Below are 23416 nucleotides of genomic sequence, written 5' to 3'. Positions count from 1 at the left end.
AGACTTATATTTTGAACATGTTTTGTATTAACATCACAGTTCAGGTCTTATGGTAATCCACTATATAATCCACTATATTTCGTATAGTTGTCTACGTCCTGCTTGCTATGTTTTGATTTGAAGCTTCTGAAAGAGGTTGCTAAGCTATGAAAGATAACAGCATCAGCGTTGTAGAGACTTCTCTTCTAACCATTCCCCTAACGGTGTGGAATGTCTGTTGCTATTTCACAAAGCCTGTGGAGTACCAGACAACAGTTTGCCACCATGAAAGCCTTTTTGTTTTTGCGGATGATGTTTGATCACAAGAATGTTTTGGAATGGTTGGCGTTTGAAAAGTGAAAGCAGAGAGTGAATAAGGGAAATTATCATGATGGCTGTCATGCCTCTGTCTTTAATGGAAGCCTTGAAGTCCATGATCCACATGGGTTTGGGCCTGGAGCTCCAGTTCTGTTGAAACAGAGGAAGGTTCTGACTCATGGCCAAGTCCACAACAACTCTTGGCTCTTGGCTGTGCATGTAATTCCATTTATATGGGTGTTGATAATGGCCCACTGTGTGTTAGTTGAATTGCATAAGAATGTCTCATTATTCTTTGGCTGAGGACTCGCACAGCTGATTGTGACATAGGGACCTTGCGTAACTCTGTTATCAACCCAGAAAAAACCATTACTCTGACATAAATGTAACATTATTCGGAGACGTTATTTTAGCTCATTTGCGGTGTCTGTGGTATTTGGACTTGTATGCTCCGTTGAGCAGTCCACATCTCTCTTGCAGCACAATTCTATTTTAGTGATCAATCAACAAGGCCTGCTTTTGCAGATTTTTTTCAATAAGATTTTGGCATGCAAAAGTTTTCCTTTCAAAAAACACTTAAGGCTAAGTTTTTTTTGCTCATTTGTGCTGTCTGTGAGGTTGGTACTCACATGCCCTGTGAAGACAATTGGTTGGCTAGTACAAAGCTTCTATTTTTGTGTTTGCAGATATTTTATTATTTCTGTTTGTCTGACTTTAGGATGTTGACTGGAGAAGTTTTCCTGTCGCAATATTGCTGTGGCATTTCAAATGCTTCTATCCCCAAATAATGATCTGTGGCATGAAAGCATAATCTCTGTAATCCCGTCTCAGAGAGGGGTAGATGTGAGACAGAGGTGATGTGGCGCGGATCCTGTCTTAACTGCTGACATTCACAACTACCCAGAGAGGTGTTTCTTCCAATCACCGAGGCATGTCATAATGCGTGTTGAGAATGGTGGCCATTTTGTATTTTTAAAGTCTCTGTGTGGTCCATCTCCTGGAGGATTTGACCTTGATATGACTTGTCCTTGTCCAGATGACATCATGGAAATAACACTGGTTGAGGGCGGTTGTAAATCACTGTTTATTAAGCTTGCAGCATAAACTTTGTAGCTAACAATTCAAAACCACATTGTTATGTTGTGCTGAATACTTTAATATAGTGTTTTATGGTTCACGTTTTTTACTGCAGCAGTTCAGTTTTTCCAGTGGGGTGAGGGTGTACAGTGTGTGTGTGCGCGTTAGAGGTCACCTGTACCCGAAGACATGATCCGGGACCCAGGCAGATCCAGAATTCTAAATAATGTCACGGGTCTGGGTTGGATCTGATATGATTGCCTCGGGTATGTGTAATTTTAACTGACTTGAGAGCAAACAGCAAAAACATATACATTATAAAATACAAATGAACTATCAACTATTAAAGACTACCAGAACCCACTGGATTCTCCAATTACATTGAATGAACTACAGGACAAAATAAAAACCCTCCAACCCAAAAAGGCCTGTGGGGTTGATAATATCCTAAATGAAATTATAAAATGTACAGACCACAAATTCCAATTGGCTATACTTTAACATCATCCTCAGCTGTGGAATCTTTCCCAATATTTGGGACCAAGGACTGATCACCCCAATCCACAAAAGTGGAGATAAATTTGACCCCAAGAACTACTGGGGGATATGCGTCAACAGCAACCTTGGGGAAATCCTCTGCATTATTAGAGAGAGAGCGAGAGAGAGCAAGAGGACCTAACTCACTCTATGAAATTAATCAAAACAGGAACATTTTACATTTGGGTGGAAATTATCTCAGCAGAGAAAAATGTCCTCCTGTGTGCTACCTATATCACCCCACTAGAATCCCCATACTTTAATGAAGACAGCATCTCCATCCTGGAGGGGGAAATCAATCATTTCCAGGCCCAGGGACATGTACTAGTCTGTAGCGACCTAAATGACAGAACTGGATAAGAACCTGACATCCTCAGCACACAGGGGGACAAACACATACCTGGAGGTAACAGCATTCCCTCCCCCATATGCCATCCTAGGCACAACTACGACAACATAACCAACAAAAACAGGTCACAACTCCTGCAGCTCTGTCACTCGCTGGGTATGTACATAGTCAATGGTAGGCTTCGAGGGGACTCCTGTAGACTACTTTATCACTGACCTCAACCCAGAGCCTCTCAGCATTCAGTCAGTCCACTGACACCCTTATCACATCACAGCAAAATTACAGTCTACTTGAACAGAGCAATACTCAATCATGAGGCATCAAAGCCAAAGGAACTAAATAATATTAAGAAATGCTATAGATGGAAGGAAAGTAGATTGGAAACCTACCAAAAAACTATTAGGCAGCAACAAATTCAATCCCTTTTTGACAACTTCCTGGACAAAATGTTTCACTGTAATAGTGAAGTTGTAAACTTGGTAGTAGAAAACCTGAACCATATATTTGACCTCTTAGCTTCCCTATCAAATCTAAACATTTCAAACAGAAAAAAAAGGAACAGCACATCAGAAATCAGCTCAATGTAATTGAAGAATCCATAGATTCTAACCACTTCTGTGAAAATTGGAAAACACTAAACAAACCTCAACACAAAGAGTTTCAGTTGAAGTTGGAAGTTTACATACACCTTAGCCAAATACATTTAAACTCAGCTTTTCACAATTCCTGACATTTAATCAGAGTAAAAATTCCCTGTTTTAGGTCAGTTAGGATCACCACTTTATTTTAAGAATGTGAAATGTCAGAATAATAGTAGAGAGAATGATTTATTTCAGCTTTTATTTCTTTCATCACATTCCCAATCAGAACTTTACATACACTCAATTAGTATTTGGTAGCATTGCCTTTAAATTGTTTAACTTGGGTCAAACTTTTCGGGTAGCCTTCCACAAGCTCCCACAATAAGTTGGGTGAATTTTGGCCCATTCCTCCTGACAGAGCTGGTGTAACCGAGTCAGGATTTGTAGGCCTCCTTTCTCGCACACACTTTTTCAGTTCTGCCCACAAATTTTCTATAGGATTGAGGTCATAGCTTTGTGATGGCCACTCCAATACCTTGACTTTGTTGTCCTTAAGCCATTTTGCCACAACTTTGGAAGTATGCTTGGGGTCATTGTCCATTTCGAAGACCCATTTGCGACCAAGCTTTAACTTCCTGACTGATGTCTTGGGATGTTGCTTCAATATATCCACATGATTTTCCTACCTCATGATGCCACCTATTTTGTGAGGTCCCTCCTGCACCAGTCCCTCCTGCAGCAAAGCACCCCCACAATGTGATGCTGCCACCCCCATGCTTCACGGTTGGGATGGTGTTCTTCGGCTTGCAAGCCTACCCTTTTTCCTCCAAACATAACGACTGTCATTATGGCCAAACAGTAGTCTGGCTTTTTTTATGACGATTTTGGAGCAGTGGCTTCTTCCTTGCTGAGTGGCCTTTCAAGTCATTTTTTATTTATTTATTACCTTTATTTAACTAGGCAAGTCAGTTAAGAACAAATTCTTATTTTCAATGGCAGCCTAGGAACAGTGGGTTAACTGCCTTGTTCAGGGGTAGAACGACAGATTTTTACCTTGTCAGCTCAGAGATTTAATCTTGCAACCTTTCGGTTACTAGTCCAATGTTATAACCACTAGGCTACCTGCCGCCCCATTATGTCGATATAGGACTTGTTTACTGTGGATATAGATACTTTTATACCTGTTTCCTCCAGCATCTTCACAAGGTCCTTTGCTGTTGTTCTGGGATTGATTTGCACTTTTCGCACCAAAGTACGTTCATCTCTAGGAGACAGAACGCGTCTCCTTCCTGAAAGGTATGGCGGCTGCGTGGTCCCATGGTGTTTATACTTGCATACTATTGTTTGTACAGACGAATATGGTACCTTCAGGTGTTTGGAAATTGCTCCCAGGGATGAACCAAACTTGTGGAGGTCTACAATTTGTTTTCTGAGGTCTTGGCTGATTTCTTTTGATTTTCCTATGATGTCAAGCAAAGAGGCACTGGGTTTGAAGGTAGGCCTTGGAATACATCCACAGGTACACCTCCAATTGACTCAAATGGGGTCAATTAGCCTATCAGAAGCTTCTAAAGCCATGACATAATTTTCAGGAATTTTCCAAGCTGTTTAAAGTCACAGTCAACTTAGTGTATGTAAGCTTCTGACCCACTGGAATTGTGATACAGTGAATTATAAGTGAAATAATCTGTCTGTAAACAATTGTTGGAAAAATGACTTGTGTCATGCACAAAGTAGATGTCCTAACCGACTTGCCAAAACTATAGTTTGTTAACAAGAAATTTGTGGAGTGGTTGAAAAACAGGTTTTAGTGACTCCAAGCGTATGTACAAGTGTAGGTACATTTCATACAAAGTCATCAAAGCGGCAATAGGCTACAGTCATAGAGATTCTGTGTGTGTAAAAAGTTATTTATTTAACTAGGCAAGTCAGTTAAGAGCAAATTCTTATTTACAATGATGGCCTACCCCGGACGATGCTGGGCCAATTGTGCGCCGCCCTATGGGACTCCCAATCACATCCGGATGTGATACAGCTTGGATTTGAACCAGGGACTGGACCCGTGAAGACCTCTAGCATGCGTGCATACGTTCATTCATGTGTGTTCATGCATGTGTGTGTCTATGTGTTCATTCATGCGAGTGTGTGTCTCTGTGAGTTCATGCATGCGAGTGTGTGTCTCTGTGTGTTCATGCATGTGAGTGTCATGGCTATCCCCCCAGAGGGAAGTGTGTGTACCTGGGCTTTACAAAGTCTCAGGTGTGTCACGCCATCAAGGCCTTATGGGAGAGAACCAGTCCAGGGTCAGAATCAGAAACATACAATTCCCAAACTATGTCGATGTCACTGCCTGGCATGCCATTCTTCAGACGGACTGGGGGTACTGGTACTGACGGACTGGGAGGTACTGGTACTGACGGACTGGAGGTACTGGTACTGACGGACTGGGGGTACTGGTACTGACGGACTGGGGGTACTGGTACTGACTGACTGGGGGGTACTGGTACTGACTGACTGGGGGGTCCTGGTACTGACGGACTGGGGGGTCCTGGTACTGACGGACTGGGAGAACTGGTACTGGCGGACTGGGGGGTACTGATACTGACTGACTGGGGGGGTCCTGGTACTGATTGACTGGGGGGGGTCCTGGTACTGACTGACTGGGGGGGTCCTGGTACTGACTGACTGGGGGGGTCCTGGTACTGATTGACTGGGGGGGTCCTGGTACTGACTGACTGGGGGGCCCTGGTACTGACGGACTGGGGATCCTGGTACTGACGGACTGGGGGGTCCTGGTAATGACTGACTGACTGGGGTATACTGGTACTGACTGACTGGGGGATACTGGTACTGACTAACTGGGGGGGTCCTGGTACTGACTGACTGGGGATACTGGTACTGACTAACTGGGGGAGTCCTGGTACTGACTGACTGGGGGGGTCCTGGTACTGACTGACTGGGGGCCCTGGTACTGACGGACTGGGGATCCTGGTACTGACGGACTGGGGGGTCCTGGTACTGACTGACTGGGGGAATACTGGTACTGACTGACTGGGGGATACTGGTACTGACGGACTAGGGGGTCCTGGTACTGACTGACTGACTGGGGTATACTGGTACTGACTGACTGGGGGATACTGGTACTGACTAACTGGGGGGGTCCTGGTACTGACTGACTGGGGATACTGTTACTGACTGACTGGGGGATACTGGTACTGAGTGACTGGGGGATACTGGTACTGACTAACTGGGGGGGTCCTGATACTGACTGACTGGGGATACTGTTACTGACTGACTGGGGGATACTGGTACTGACTAACTGGGGGATACTGGTACTGACTAACTGGGGGGTCCTGGTACTGACTGACTGGGGATACTGTTACTGACTGACTGGGGGATACTGGTACTGACGGTCTGGAGGGTACTGGTACTGACTGAATGGGTGTTACTGGTACTGACTAACTGGGGGGTCCTGGTACTGATGGACTGGGGGGTACTGACGGACTGGGGGGTACTGGTACTGACTGACTGGGAGATACTGGTACTGACGGACTGGGGGGTCCTGGCAATGACTAACTGGGAGGTACTGGTACTGATGGACCGGGGGGTACTGGTACTGACGGACTGCGGGGTCCTGGTGGGCGCATGAATCTCATTATGGTTTGTTCATGCTACACAAGCAGCACTACAACACATCTAATAACAATAGCAACCTGATTTGAAGAATACTAAAGAATACTGGTGTGGTGACCGTTTTATGTAACGTGTAAAAGCTCTGTCCTCCACTGAAGTGCTCCACACCATGAATAAAAGTAGGGCAGTATGTTCATATGCACACAACATGGCCTCTCACTGACTCAATAACGGTTTGAGTGAACATCAGGTGTCTTCTACGGTAGTGCTGCTGGTGCAGTGAATACACTGTGCCTTGTTCTTCCATTAGCCCTGTATAGAGCCAGATGAAAGACCCCATCAGTGCTTCTTCCCTCAAATTGGACCAGTCCACACAAAGCCTTCTTCACATTCTATTACTGGACCTTGGATGAAATAGTTCATAATAGAGAATTCATGTGGTTTCTCTGCCTGGAACACCCAGGAGAAAAAGCTAATAAGACAGACAAAAGCTTATAGAAAAACATGTATAAACCAGGTTGGATTGGCACTGAGCAGGTCTGTGTTATCACACGTGTCCACCTGTCTGATACACGTGGTAGGGGACATTAATGGAGCTTCTCTGGTGGAAAGTCATTCATTCTGATGTTGCCCCCTCTCTACCATGTGAATCATATAAGCAGACAGAAGGACTAGTCAATAAGGGGCTAAGAATAAAACAAAATAAAATACAATTTAAAAGGCCATTTCCGTCAAACTTCGCTCTCGTGCTTCAAACAGGAAGTGTGTGTGTGTGTGCTACATAGTGAAGAAGAGAGAGGTAAAGCATGAGCCAGCATGTGATAAACAGTTACATTTCTCGTCTACAGCAACAGGGAAATCAGTGTATGCTTCAGGCTTTCCTCATTATGCTTTATGCTTCAGGCTTCCATTCCTAATGCTTCAGGCTTCCCTCATTATGCTTCAGGCTTTCCTCATTATGCTTTATGCTTCAGGCTTCCCTTCCTAATGCTTCAGGCTTCTCTTCCTAATGCTTCAGGCTTCCCTCATTATGCTTCAGGCTTTCCTCATTATGCTTTATGCTTCAGGCTTCCCTTCCTAATGCTTCAGGCTTCTCTTCCTAATGCTTCAGGCTTCCCTCATTATGCTTCAGGCTTTCCTCATTATGCTTTATGCTTCAGGCTTCTCTTCCTAATGCTTCAGGCTTCCCTCATTATGCTTCAGGCTTCCCTCATTATGCTTCAGGCTTCCCTCCATTATGCTTCAGGCTTCCCTCATGCTTCAGGCTTCCCTCATTATGATTCAGGCTTCCCTCCATTATGCTTCAGGCTTCCCTCCATTATGCTTCAGGCTTCCCTCCATTATGCTTCAGGCTTCCCTCCCTAATGCTTCAGGCTTCCCTCCCTAATGCTTCAGGCTTCCCTCCCTAATGCTTCAGGCTTCCCTCCCTAATGCTTCAGGCTTCCCTCCCTAATGCTTCAGGCTTCCCTCCCTAATGCTTTAGGCTTCCCTCCATTATGCTTCTGGCTTCCCTCCCTTATGCTTCAGGCTTCCCTCTATTATGCTTTGTACTATTTAATTGTTAACTCTGTTTGTACACTCCTCAATTCCTCATCTCTGTGCCTTTCTGTTTCTGTCCAGCACCGGACTATTGGATGTGTGCATGGGGCGGCAGGCAGCCTAGTGGTTAGAGCATTGGGACAGTAACCGAAAGGTTGCTGGATCGAATCCCCGAGCTGACAAGGTTGTTCTGCCCCTGAAACCCACTGTTCCCCGGTAGGCTGTCATTGTAAATAAGAATTTGTTCTTAACTGACTTGCCTGGTTAAATAAAAAAGAGACTCATTAATCCAGACAGACCGACAGGCCGGCTAGTAGTTCCAAACCCCACAGCTCCCTCTCCAAAGTGCTTTTCCCCTGAGCACACACAGACCGGTTTGGTAGAAAGTTTGAGATTTAAAGTTGGAATTGATAGATCACAACTCTGGTTGTTACTTGGTAGGGAAAAAGGTACTTATAAACTTGGTGGTTCTAGTCCTGAATGCTGATTGGCTAACAGCTGTGGTATATCAGACCGTATACCACGGATATGACAAAACATTTATTGCCTAAATATGCTTTGTCTGATATGTCATTGGGTTGTTTGGAAGGTGGTCATTCATATATCACTGTTCCTCTACATAGACTATATGCAGTATGCCATGGTTGAACCTTTTGTAATGGTCCTTGTTCATTTTGGTAGTTATTTTAGATTTAGTCTTAGTTTTAGTCTTAAAATACCTTTTTAATCACATTTTACTCATTTCATCCTTCCTTAGTTTTAGTTATTAGTTTTAGTCTAGCTTTAGTCAGACATTTTAGTCACCATAGTCAGTGTGTTTGTTTCTATTAAATAATGAATATTTAGGCTTCCTGTAACTTCCATCATGTGCACATTTCATATCAAATTAAATGTCCATTAGTTTCATGTGGAATTCTCGTCTCGTTACATTTTCATCTACTAAAATGTATTTGTAATAGTTATTGTTTTTTTTCCAGGGCGTCTCGTCTCGTTATCGTCATAGTTTTAGTCAGGAAAAGCAGGTTGTTGAGTATTTTTCATCATAGTTGTTGTTGATGTAGCTTTAAACCAGTGCGTTGTGATCCTCTTGCCAGGTCCAACCTCTCCCTGGTCTACTGGCCTGCATTTCCAATGTGAATGAGGTCATCCCATCTCTCCCGGAGTCATGCCCCAGTAGTATGTCTAATGTACCCTGGGTTATATTCAGTCACTGTGAAGAGGATGCAAAGAAATGCACCCTCTTTCCAAACAGTGCAGTACAGTGGCGTGGGACGAGAGTACGAGGTCCGTGAACAAGAGGCTCCAGTTGCTTCAAATTTCCCCCCGGTGCTATAATAGTCCATGGATACTGCTGCTTCCAGTACAGTTTGAGAGTGGAAAGCCAGAGGAAGTCCACATAAAGCAGGCCTACAGGATGTGCCTCTCTCCCCCCTCTCTCTGTGTACTGTCATGTTGTTCCATGTGGGAGGGGTTGGACGGTTAGTGGGGGAGTAGATCATACCATAAGAAGGGGAGGTGGTGGGGGGGAGGGGTACAGGAAACAGTGTGGGATAGCATTTCAGCTGTGACCTCTGACCCCTGTGATGTTAGGGCACTCTGTGATCTGGGGCAGCATAGGGAAATGATGTTGCACTGACAGAAGCTTCTGAGGACTGTGAGATAAATTGGTTTCTCTGTGGTGGAGCTGGTGGTTAAGACAGGAGGGTAGTGGACTTGACTGAACCCTCTGTGGTGGAGCTGGTTGTTAAGACAGGAGGGTAGTGGACTTGACTGAACCCTCTGTGGTGGAGCTGGTGGTTAAGACAGGAGGGTAGTGGACTTGACTGAACCCTCTGTGGTGGAGCTGGTGGTTAAGACAGGAGGGTAGTGGACTTGACTGAACCCTCTGTGGTGGAGCTGGTTGTTAAGACAGGAGGGTAGTGGACTTGACTGAACCCTCTGTGGTGGAGCTGGTTAAGACAGGAGGGTAGTGGACTTGACTGAACCCTCTGTGGTGGAGCTGGTTAAGACAGGAGGGTAGTGGACTTGACTGAACCCTCTGTGGTGGAGCTGGTGGTTAAGACAGGAGGGTAGTGGACTTGACTGAACCCTCTGTGGTGGAGCTGGTGGTTAAGACAGGAGGGTAGTGGACTTGACTGAACCCTCTGTGGTGGAGCTGGTGGTTAAGACAGGAGGGTAGTGGACTTGACTGAACCCTCTGTGGTGGAGCTGGTGGTTAAGACAGGAGGGTAGTGGACTTGACTGAACCCTCTGTGGTGGAGCTGGTGGTTAAGACAGAAGTGTAGTGGACTTGACTGAACCCTCTGTGGTGGAGCTGGTTAAGACAGAAGTGTAGTGGACTTGACTGAACCCTCTGTGGTGGAGCTGGTTGTTAAGACAGAAGTGTAGTGGACTTGACTGAACCCTCTGTGGTGGAGCTGGTTGTTAAGACAGAAGTGTAGTGGACTTGACTGAACCCTCTGTGGTGGAGCTGGTTGTTAAGACAGAAGTGTAGTGGACTTGACTGAATGCTCTCAAGCCATGGCTTGTCTTCCAGCCCCCAGGTACATTAGGGGCGAAAAACACTGAGGCGGATTGTTAAGTACTTTCCGTGCGCCCATGTCTGTCCAATGATGAAGTACAGTAGGAGGATTACTGTGTGTGGAAGAGTTGTGTTGGAACATTTGACACAATAATGTACTTGTTCCTAACTTGTACAAGTCTGAACAACCGGAGTTCATCTCGCTGTTTATTAGCTCAAGATTGGCTGTAGACTGTTGTATTTGAGCAAGATGCTCTTTGTATGTTTTTGTGATCCATTTTAAAATGGAATAAAGTATATTGTATGTCTTGGATGTGTGTCAGAGGGGATAGATAGAAAGCCTGCAGCCGGCATATCCTGTCCCACATGCTTCAGTCGACCTCGCTTCACAATATACTGCGCTTTCTTTCTTCCTATCACTGTGTATTGTGGAGCTGGCTGAGGAAACCATATGGGAACAGAATATACTACTAGAGCCACTATCTCCTCCTTGACTACTATCTTGACCTTGACCTAGAATTCCCCATTTAAGATGGCTCGTCTACCATGGTTCAGATTCATGAGACACGGATATGTTCCTATACCACCACTTCATTGCTGGTTATTGTTTGTATATGTTTTGTATATTTTGTTCTGAATGTTCTTGCTGTTGGGCTCTGGTGGGTAAGATTTCCAAACTTGAAACGTACTCACCAGTGAGGAAAAAAACATGGCTCCTCTAGCTAATTAGTCTGCAATGAGATTTGCTTGTTGTGAGATATTTTGTGAAATGTACAAAATATTACCCTGGACTCTATAATTTAAGCAAGGAGTCAACTCAGGATGTTGGAATTTCAGCATTACAAATGATTCCAGTTCCTAGAATAGTTTCAGCAAATGGTCTGTGCCAAGAAAAGCATATTTATTTCAATCTCTATTGCTTTTCCTGGGTTTACTGTGATAACAACCCAGCTCTCTGGGGGGTCTCGCTACCTAGCATTACAGCAATATTAGAATTTGACTGGAGAAGGAAGCTTTGTGCACACTTAAAGCACACTGTAGACAGGATACCTCCACAAAATCGCTGCTGACAAAGGTGAGTCGTGGTTAAAAATAAAGCTTTGCTTTTCGGTGACTGTTAGTGTATGTGCGTATCCTGTCTGCTTTTATTCACAGGATTATGTCTTGTTTTTACTCAGCACCTGCAACTCAACACCTCAGCAACTCATCCAAACTCACCTTCCACTGTCGCTACGCTAACTCACTCAGACTCACCTTCCTCCCAGTTGCTACTCTAACTCATCCAGACTCACCTTCCTCTGTTGCTACGCTAGCTCATCCAGACTCACCTTCCTCCAGTCTCTACTCTAACTCATCCAGACTCACCTTCCTCTGTTGCTACGCTAGTTCATCCAGACTCACCTTCCTCCAGTCTCTACTCTAACTCATCCAAACTCACCTTCCTCTGTTGCTACGCTAGCTCATCCAGACTCACCTTCCTCCAGTCTCTACTCTAACTCATCTGAACTCACCTTCCTCCAGTCTCTACTCTAACTCATCCAAACTCACCTTCCTCTGTTGCTACGCTAGCTCATCCAGACTCACCTTCCTCTGTTGCTACGCTAACTCATCTGAACTCACCTTCCTCCAGTCTCTACTCTAACTCATCTGAACTCACCTTCCTCCAGTCGCTACTCTAACTCATCTGAACTCACCTTCCTCCAGTCTCTACTCTAACTCATCTGAACTCACCTTCCTCCAGTCGCTACTCTAACTCATCTGAACTCACCTTCCTCCAGTCTCTACTCTAACTCATCCAAACTCACCTTCCTCTGTTGCTACGCTAGCTCATCCAGACTCACCTTCCTCCAGTCTCTACTCTAACTCATCCAAACTCACCTTCCTCTGTTGCTACGCTAGCTCATCCAGACTCACCTTCCTCTGTTGCTACGCTAGCTCATCCAGACTCACCTTGCTCTGTTGCTACGCTAGCTCATCCAGACTCACCTTCCTCCAGTCTCTACTCTAACTCATCCAGACTCACCTTCCTCTGTTGCTACGCTAGCTCATCCAGACTCACCTTCCTCCCAGTCACTACTCTAACTCATCCAAACTCACCTTCCTCTGTCGCTACGCTAGCTCATCCAGACTCACCTTCCTCCAGTCTCTACTCTAACTCATCCACACTCACCTTCCTCCAGTCTCTACTCTAACTCATCCAAACTCACCTTCCTCTGTTGCTATGCTAGCTCATCCAGACTCACCTTCCTCTGTTGCTACGCTAGCTCATCCAGACTCACCTTCCACTCAGTCCCTACGCTAGCTTATCCAGACTCACCTTCCTCTGTTGCTACGCTAGCTCATCCAGACTCACCTTCCTCTGTTGCTACGCTAGCTCATCCAGACTCACCTTCCTCTGTTGCTACGCTAGCTCATCCAGACTCACCTTCCTCTGTTGCTACGCTAGCTCATCCAGACTCACCTTCCTCTGTTGCTACGCTAGCTCATCCAGACTCACCTTCCTCTGTTGCTACGCTAGCTCATCCAAACTCGCCTTCCTCTGTTGCTACGCTAGCTCATCCAGACTCACCTTCCACTCAGTCCCTACGCTAACTCACCCGGACTCACCTTCCTCTGTTGCTACGCTAACTCATTCAGACTCACCTTCCTCTGTTGCTACGCTAACTCATCCAGACTCACCTTCCTCTGTTGCTACGCTAGCTTACAGAGACTCACCTTCCTCTCAGCTCCTGGTTCTCAGGTAGTCCTGCCCCCAGAGCACCACTTGAGGTTTAGGAGAATGAGGCAGAGAACAGGAGAGGAAGGCTTCAGTTATATCCTTCCCTCCACTCCCCTGCAGTGGGATGATTAAGGCAGTAGAACAATGAAGTCATTTCTAGTTCAGATGCTGAGAGGTTGGTTTTAAGAGACTATGGTGAACACTCTGAAAAACTGCTGAGATTTAGTACCTCTGAGATCTCTCTTTGTGTACAGCAGAGCTCAAGACCATCTCAACTTGACTTTGTTACAGAATGGTCCTGTAAAGCGTTCATAACTGTATATATAGCTTACGATGGATTAATTCCATTGCACTTTCCCATCATTGCTGGCCTTGTTTTTAGTTAGCACTTTAAACCAAATTGGTTACAGATTCATCACAATGTTCATGTAGCACTCAAGAAGACATCTAACTCCATCGCTGACTATTCATTTTTCAATTACATTTCTCTAAGGACATATCCTTGTAACCAGTGTTGGGGATAACTTTACAAAAGTAGAGTGTTACGTAATCTGATACATTTTTATGAGTCACTAGTAATATAACGCTTTACTTTCCATTCAAAGTAATATTGTAAAGTAAGTAATATGTAATATATTGCTATTTCAAGTAACTAATCCCAACAACTGCCTTCATTTCTTTTCATTGTGATTCTAATCACTAAGATCTGGCCTTGCATTATCAGTTGAAAAAAATGTAAGATAAAAGATAAATCTTACTGTAGACTGGAAAAGACCGCTTGAGAGCAGAGTGTAGCTCATTATTGTTTTTATTTCTGTTAGTTAGTTTTCAATATAGTTTTCAATATACCTCTGGCAATGTTTTATTAATTGAATAACTTATTCCTTTTTCCATTTCATATTCACTGATGTGCTTTTAATGGTGCTGTGAGAGGATAAATATTCCAAAGAACTTCTGCCCTCATTTTCCTTCGGCAACCGTGGCTTCAATCTATTATTCCCACAATACATCTGCAGGCGCTGAAAACGTTTTCATCCATTACAGGAGGTTAGCTACAGTCATTTTGCACCCAATGGGGATATTATTTGGTTATTAAACCCCACATTATCTTTTTTTAATCTGGGATTTCTCAGGGGAATTATTTGAAATGTTTTAATTATACAGTATTTGTCTAAATTTCCCATTGACAGCGAGGTATGATTTGATCTAAAGATATACTCTACTAAGTTAAAATCATACAGGGTTGATCTCTATCTCCCTTCCAAAGCACAGATGAATGGGGACGTATACCGCATAACTATATTGTTCTTCATCACTTTTAATGTCTCATAAGTGTCTTTCATTTGTGTGTTTTTGTTGAAAGGATCTGTATTGCTAGGACAAAATGGACAACGTCAGCAACACTCACTACTATCACTAAGATCTGGTACATGTCAGCCCTGAGGCCTCAGCAGACTTTAATTTCCCCTTTCTCTCTGACTCAGATCAGGCCCCTATATGCTTTACATGTATATTTTAGCATAGGATTTGTCTTAATTACATCATGATACAGATGATAGTGATTTGGCATTGTTAGCATCTCATACTAGCTGTACCTTGTTTAAGTGACCTTGGATGACTGGTTAACTCCTCAAATGAGGTCTGTGACCATTAGTGATGAAAGATTATATCAGCTGATCTAAGAAGGTCTATATAAATACATTTGATTTGATTAGGAAAATTCCTCATCACCTTGTAAAATGCTGTAACGGCTGTCTACGGAAGAAGTGGACCAAAATGCGGCGGAGTTAGGGTTCGTCATTTTTAATGTTACGAACACTATGCAATTAACAAAACAACAAAACTGACAGCCAACACAGTCCTGTCAGGTGCAACAACAGTGACAAGCACAATTACCCACACCCCACAACGGAAACGTAGGCAACTTATGTGTGACTCCCAATCAACCACAACCCTCTACAGCTGTGCTTGATTGGAAGTCACACGGCCAAAATTAAATGAAACAATAAAACAATTACTCCCTTCTGCCACGTCCTGACCCAACTACACCCTCTACTGGTCAGGACGTGACAGTACCCCCCCCCTCAAGGTGCAGACCCCGGGATGCACCTACAAAAAGGAAAACACAAAAAAAATCCCCAACAAAAAGGAACACCTAAACAATAAGGGAGGGAAGGGAGGGTGGCTGCCGTCACCGACGGCACTGTGCTACACCCTCCCTCCCCAACCCACCTATCCTGGAGGTGGCTCAGGTGCAGGACGTGGACCTCGCTCCACCTTCGGCGTCACCCACTCTGTTGGCGCCGATCGCTGCGCCGGGCAGACTGGCCACTCGGGCTGGGTCGGAAGGCATGCGGGCCACTCGGGCTGGGCCGGAAGGCATGCGGGCCACTCGGGCTGGGCCGGAAGGCATGCGGGCCACTCGGGCTGGGCCGGAAGGCATGCGGGCCACTCGGGCTGGGCCGGAAGGCATGCGGGCCACTCGGGCTGGGCCGGAAGGCATGCGGGCCACTCGGGCTGGGCCGGAAGGCATGCGGGCCACTCGGGCTGGGCCGGGGGCATGCGGGCCACTCGGGCTGGGCCGGGGGGCATGCGGGCCACTCGGGCTGGGCCGGGGGGCATGCGGACCACTCGGGCTGGGCCGGGGGGCAGGAGGACCACTCGGGCTGGGCCGGGGGGCAGGAGGACCACTCGGGCTGGGCCGGGGGGCAGGAGGACCACTCGGGCTGGGCCGGGGGGCAGGAGGACCACTCGGGCTGGGCCGGGGGGCAGGAGGACCACTCGGGCTGGACCGGAGGGCAGGAGGACCACTCGGGCTGGACCGGAGGGCAGGAGGACCACTCGGGCTGGACCGGAGGGCAGGAGGACCACTCGGGCTGGACCGGAGGGCAGGAGGACCACTCGGGCTGGACCGGAGGGCAGGAGGACCACTCGGGCTGATCCTGACAGGCCGGGCACCCTGGCAGATCAGGGCAGGCGGGCACCTCTGGCAGAACCGGGCAGTCCGGCCACTCCGGCAGAACAGGGCAGTCCGGCCACTCCGGCAGAACAGGGCAGTCCGGCCACTCCGGCAGAACAGGGCAGTCCGGCCACTCCGGCAGAACAGGGCAGTCCGGCCACTCCGGCAGAACAGGGCAGTCCGGCCACTCCGGCAGAACAGGGCAGTCCGGCCACTCCGGCAGAACAGGGCAGTCCGGCCACTCCGGCAGAACAGGGCAGTCCGGCCACTCCGGCAGAACAGGGCAGTCCGGCCACTCCGGCAGAACAGGGCAGTCCGGCCACTCCGGCAGTTCAGGGCAGTCTGACCTCTGACGACTGTTGACTGGCGGGCAGCTCTGACGACTGTTGACTGGCGGGCAGCTCTGACGACTGTTGACTGGCGGGCAGCTCTGACGACTGTTGACTGGCGGGCAGCTCCGACGACTGTTGACTGGCGGGCAGCTCCGACGACTGTTGACTGGCGGGCAGCTCCGACGACTGTTGACTGGCGGGCAGCTCCGACGACTGTTGACTGGCGGGCAGCTCCGACGACTGTTGACTGGCGGGCAGCTCCGACTCAGGATTCACCAGGCTGGGGAGACATAACGGAGGCCTGGCTTGAGGAGGTGGCACAGGAGAGACCAGGGTGGAGAGACCCACTGGAGGACCGGTCCGTGGAGGAGACACGGGCTTGACCAGGATAGAGAGACCCACTGGAGTACTGGTCCGTGGAGGAGGCACGGGCTTGACCAGGATAGGAAGACATGCAGGAGGCTTGGTTCTGGGCGTAGGTACAGGATGTGCAGGGCTGGGAAGACATGGAGGAGGCCTGTTTCTGGGCGCAGGCACAGTCTTTACCAGACAACCAGCACGCACCTCAGGACGAGTATGGAGAGCTGCCTCAGGTGACATCATACCCACGACACGCTCATTAGGGCGAATGCCGTACTTTATGCACCACACTAGCAGCTCTCTCATCTCTCTCTCTCCTAATTTTCCCATTAACCCCGTCACAGTCTCTGTCTCATAGCCCTCGCTCACCTCCAATGTCATCCCGACTGGCTCTGGTTCCGACCTCAGCTCCACCGACTGTCCCGTGTGCCCCCCCCAAAAAAAATATTGGGGCTGCCTCTCGCGCTCGTTGCGCTCTCTCTCCTCATAGTATCGCCTCTCCGCTCTCGCCGCTTCAATCTCCCACTGCGGGAGGCGATAATCCCCAGCCTGAGTCCATGGTCCCTCTCCGTCCAGGATCTGTTCCCATGTCCATTTGTCCATAACGCAGTAGTCCTGCTGCTCCTTCCTCTTCCGCCCCTTGGTCCTGGTTTGGTGGGTAATTCTGTAACGGCTGTCTACGGAAGAAGTGGACCAAAATGCGGCGGAGTTAGGGTTCGTCATTTTTAATGTTACGAACACTATGCAATTAACAAAACAACAAAACTGACAGCCAACACAGTCCTGTCAGGTGCAACAACAGTGACAAGCACAATTACCCACACCCCACAACGGAAACGTAGGCAACTTATGTGTGACTCCCAATCAACCACAACCCTCTACAGCTGTGCTTGATTGGAAGTCACACGGCCAAAATTAAATGAAACAATAAAACACTTACTCCCTTCTGCCACGTCCTGACCCAACTACACCCTCTACTGGTCAGGACGTGACAAATGCACAATAGCTGATTTGGTGATGATGATGTTTCTCATTATGTAACTTGTGAAATGTCATTATAATATTATGCCTTGAGCAAATCACATTATAATGAAGCAATCCCATAATCATGAAGACTTGTTTCGTTGTGTCATTCCATCATACTCTTATGACATCCATGTAATGTGAACCATGTGCTGCTTCACTAGTGGTATTTGTGGCTATAGCCAGTCGTTGTCATGCTGGTAAGTCCCTCTCAGCTTTCCCTATATGAGAAAACCATGCTTGCATTTTGGTTATTTCACAATCACATAGTTACATTCTCACCACACATGTAATGTGAACCATGACTCTGACAACAACATACTGTATCATATGAGTGTTGCTAGTGTCTGTGCTTTTGTATTGCTGCAAAGCTGTGACTTTCAGATTCCTTTAAGTTGTTGTCCCCATGGTGCACATCTCTGTTGAATTCAGACGTCCCAGTGCCCTGACCTGAAGGAGCCTGTCAAGCATTTATAACACAAACAACCTTCGTTAGCACGCCTCTGTGAGCCTTGTTAGCGCGCCTCTGTGAGCCTTGTTAGCGCGCCTCTGTGAGCCTCGTTAGCGCGCCTCTGTGAGCCTCGTTAGCGCGCCTCTGTGAGCCTCGTTAGCGCGCCTCTGTGAGCCTCGTTAGCGCGCCTCTGTGAGCCTCGTTAGCGCGCCTCTGTGAGCACAGGGTAATAGAGCATGAGCAGGAATGCCTATGAGCCATCTGAGCAGTGACCTTTGAACTTAAGGGACTCAGTGGTCCTGGTGTGTAGTTATTCAACCTTTAAGATCTCTTCATAGTACAAAGTCTGACTTGGGTCACAGTCTCTATTGGGCATAGGTAGAAATTATATTTTCTATTAAGGGAACTTAGTTATGCAGAAGCTGTTGGTGTCCTTATTATGTCCTTATTATACCGAATTATTATACCGAATTGTCTCACAGATAACTCTCTCTGTGTCTCTGTGTCTCTCTCTCTCTCAGGGCTCACGTGTCTTCGTGACCGCCTCACGTTCCGTTTCTGTCAGACCCTCCAGTGGCTTGGCCGATGCCACCTGCCCGCCGTGCGGACGCAGTGCTGCAAGACCTGTGGCCGGCGTTCCCGTGGCAACGAGCGCACGTCCCGTCGCTGAGGTCAGCGATCAATATAGGGTGGACACGGTCACCCACACTCTTACACTCTCACACGCACAGACATGGACACACACAGACATGGACACGCACAGACATGGACACACACAGACATGGACACGCACAGACATGGACACACACACATGGACACGCACAGACATGGACACGCACAGACATGGACACGCACAGACATGGACACACACAGACATGGACACGCACAGACATGGACACGCACACACATGGACACACACACACACAACACATACAGATGATCAGGTAACAGCTCTGGACTTGCAAAATTGCAGCATCCATCTTGTCTATCTGTCACTGAAGGGTGAATCTTGAGCTGGATACACACACACACAATTTCTCATACAGAGGTCTAGTGTCAAATTGGTAGCCTACACTCACCCTGCTGTCCTGGCTACTGGGTCAGAGCTGCTGGGTCAGAGCTCCTCAGTGCTGTTGGGATAGAGCCACATTCTGGGGGTTAGGAAAACCATACCTGAGCTGTACTTGATTAGTTTGCCTGGTATAATGGAACCAATGGAATAGTCCCAAAGGTGCTAATAGAATTATATCAAGCACTCCTCAAAAAAAGGATTTAACACATAGTAGGATGGAACCACATGTCACAACACAAATTCCTCCAAACTGTATAAAGAAGAAACATGGTTGTTGCTCTCTCTACTGTTGAGATAATGATGTGTTTGTTTGCACATTTCTCTCTGATGGATCCAACTGTTATTCTGTTTTGATTGTGAGAAATGTTGCAGCTGGAACACATGGTTTAGTCATATGTCTGGTTCAGCCAGTAGCAACGTGGACTGGAACACGTGGTTTAGTCATATGTCTGGTTCAGCCAGTAGCAACGTGGACTGGAACACGTGGTTTAGTCATATGTCTGGTTCAGCCAGTAGCAACGTGGACTGGAACACGTGGTTTAGTCATATGTCTGGTTCAGCCAGTAGCAACGTGGACTGGAACACGTGGTTTAGTCATATGTCTGGTTCAGCCAGTAGCAACGTGGACTGGAACACGTGGTTTAGTCATATGTCTGGTTCAGCCAGTAGCAACGTGGACTGGAACACGTGGTTTAGTCATATGTCTGGTTCAGCCAGTAGCAACGTGGACTGGACCAGCGTACTGATTTAGCATACAGTTGTTACAAATTTGTTAACTACAAGATGACCTTGTAGCTCGTACAATGCTTTGTCTTGATAGCAGCTGATGTAGCGACTAGTACATGTAGCGTAAGCAACACCACTTGTCAAGTTGGTTCTCAGCTTGTGAACAATGCTTTATAACGCAGCTACGTAGTGTAATTAGAGTTTCATGAATGCTTATGAAGTGAGTAAAAAAAAAAAGCCAAATTCTTTGACAATGGTGCTGCGAAAATAACCTGGTGCTAGAGGCGGCCTCGAGCGTCAAACTCCGTCAGGTGTTGGCTGACCAGTGCCTTTTCTACTTGAATCCTTCCTTCCATTAAAGTATTTGTCTCTAAATTCTGCCGTTTTAGTATTTGACATTTTAGTATTTGTCTCTAAATCTCAATTCAGCTTTGACCTTACGTACAGTAATGGGAGAATTGTTGTTCAGTGTACAGGGGAATAGAATCATTAGAGTAATGTTACTTTTAGCCATTCTCAGAGAATTACGGAGGGCATAGAGGTTTTAGAACAACAGCAAGGGAGGAATATATGAATTGCTAATTTAAGTTATCAGTGCATTGCTTTTATAAATTAGAATGAATAATTTTGTATGCCTCCAAGATTGAGTATTTCTTCTGTCATTTTGATGTAGTGAGTGGCTGTCATATTTTGTTTAGGCAATATGCAAACACTTGACCCGCCTCCCCTAATTTATGCACTCAGATGTGTAATTATTACTAATGATGATACATTGTTCTAAGAATTAATTTCCTGTCAAATGTTTCGCTTTTAAATCAGTTCTTTCAGAATTCCTTTGTTTTTGAGGATACTCTGTTAAAAAACAACTAAATATTTTCTTATCATGGCACTGATAAATCATCAATACTTACAGTAGTTTCAACTCTGAGACCTTTATTCTTATTCACCTTTCTTTTAACCACTTTTTTTGACGACTTAGTTTATTTTGTAAATCTGTGACCACTGAGAGATACCGTATATGTGTCACTTTTGACTTTGAAATGTCCTTTTTTAGTTTGACCATACACATTAGAGTTGATAATGATGATAAACCTTCAGCAGTCCTTTATGAGACTCAGAAGCAGTTTATATCACTCCTGATTCAGGGATCCTTTTAGTCATGCAACCTGAGGAAATTAGGATTTACCACAAGGTTTGTTCTGACAGATGAGTGATTAGTCTTGTAAATGTTTTGCTTTATAAGTGATGTATCCTCTATGTACAGTCATGTTTTTCCAGCATCTTCCCATTCCTGTAGTGGTGGGACAGGTTATTCTATGAGGTTATTCTATGCTCTGGGCTATATTGGCACCATCTGTAAGCGCTGTGGTGAGGTTGAACTCTGACTTCCACCTGAGGTTGATGGTGAGAACCAGGGCAGAGTAGCTGCCTGAGGCTTTCCTTCAGTGGATATGTGGCATACTACTATTTGTGAAACAACGTTTGCATATTCATCTCTAAAGGGCACAGGGAAAGATCTCTTTTGTTGTTTCATCTTGCCTCTTAACAATGCTCAGCATGTTCAACAGCACTCAAACCCATCCACTTACAAAATCCATTTAGTCATGCTTTTTTGTGTTCATCAATAGTACATTTATTTTGTAACATAAATGTTTGTACTTTACATTTTGTATTTATACCACTTCAAATAAAATTGTTGAAAATAAAAACCCAGTTTGATGCATTATTCTGCTGTGTTTCATGACTATAAAGAATATTCCATGTACAGTGTTTCCATTCAAAGCTACAGGGAGGCTGGTTGTCAAGTATTTCATGTCTCCAGTCAGAAAGTCACAGATCTGAAACTCTTTATGCAGGCAGCTTTTCACTTGAGACAATTCAGACCAGAAGCCAACGTCCTCAGAGGAAGTAAAGCACTGCTGAGGGTTTTTATGTACACCAGTTTCTTTTCTTCTTTTTTTGTAACAATACAAACAACAACATACAAGACACTCACAAACATCCACAACATCACCCCTGCCCGGACCCAAGTGCTCACACCCTCCATCTCCAGCGCCTCAAACTGCACCATTTTGTTTCTCTCTGTCGCACATGTGCGACAGAGACCGCCGAACAGTTGTTGTATTCGGCGCATGTGGCAAATAAAGTTTTATTTTATAAGCATTCATAACCATTGATAACATTTTTTTTTTCTCCAATTTCGTGGTATGCAATTGGTTGTAGTTACAGTCTTGTCTCATCGCTGCAACTCCCGTACGGACTCAGGAGAGGCGAAGGTCGAGAGCCATGCGTCCTCCGTAACACAACCCAACCAAGCCACACTGCTTCTTGACACAATGCCCATCCAACCCAGAAGCACCAATGTGTCGGAGGAAACACCGTACACCTGGCGACCTGGTCAGCATGCACTGCGCCTGGGCCCACCACAGGAATAGCTGAGATAAGGATATCCCTGCCGGCCAAACCCTCCCTAACCCGGACGACGCTGGGCCAGTTGTGCGCTGCCCCATGGGCCTCCCAGTCGCGGCCGGGTGCGATAGAGCCTGGACTCGAACCCAGAATCTCTGGTGCCACAGCTAGCACTGTGATGTAGTGCCTTAGACCACTGTGCCACCCGGGAGGCCACATTCAGAACCATTCAGAACCATTGTTAACATTCATAACCATTCATAACATAGATAACATTCATAACCATTCATAACATTGATAACATTCAGAACCATTCATAACCATTGATAACATTCAGACCCATTCATAACATTGATAACATTCATAACCATTTATAACATTCATAACCATTCATAACCATTAATAACATTCAGAACCATTCATTCATGTATGCAGTTAGACCCTCAAAGTCATACCAGTTAGTGTTACCAGATCAGTATGATTGCTACCCAGAGAATGCCATGCTTTAGTTCTATCACTATGGACTCCAATGAGGCTTCACTAAGGGTCTTTTACAGCCTGGGGCCACAGGGACAGTTAAACCCCTTCCACTGGGCCTTGTTTTGTTATGGGTCTCAACAGCTTGTTAAAGGTCTCCCTTGTATAAGCACAGTGGAGCTAGTCTCTACTCTTTCACAGAGGATCACTTGGCCTGTGTCATGATACCCACAAACACAGTTCTATTCAATCTGGAAAGATGAACAGATTCCTGGATAGAAATGAAAAGCCGACATTTGCAGTCTCTGCTAAAGCGGGAACATGTCCTTTTAAATGTCATTTCTGCTGTAAAGA

General features: G+C 46.1%; 1 protein-coding gene across 1 annotated transcript in view; it reads left to right on the top strand.

Moving 5' to 3' along the window:
- The window catches only part of LOC106562791 (A disintegrin and metalloproteinase with thrombospondin motifs 7), a 158760-nt gene extending 136875 nt beyond the window's left edge, over positions 1–21885 (top strand). Inside the window, exon 24 of the mRNA XM_082957946.1 lies at positions 18900–21885. Coding sequence (XP_082814072.1) covers positions 18900–19048 — 149 coding nt within the window. The 3' untranslated portion in view covers positions 19049–21885. The remainder of the gene's footprint in view (positions 1–18899) is intronic.
- Positions 21886–23416: the final 1531 nt, after the last annotated feature.

This window comes from Salmo salar, chromosome 11, assembly GCF_965601325.2.
Source record: "Salmo salar chromosome 11, fSalSal1, whole genome shotgun sequence".
Taxonomy (NCBI): Eukaryota; Metazoa; Chordata; class Actinopteri; order Salmoniformes; family Salmonidae; genus Salmo; species Salmo salar.
This window is presented reverse-complemented; position numbering and strand designations above follow the sequence as displayed.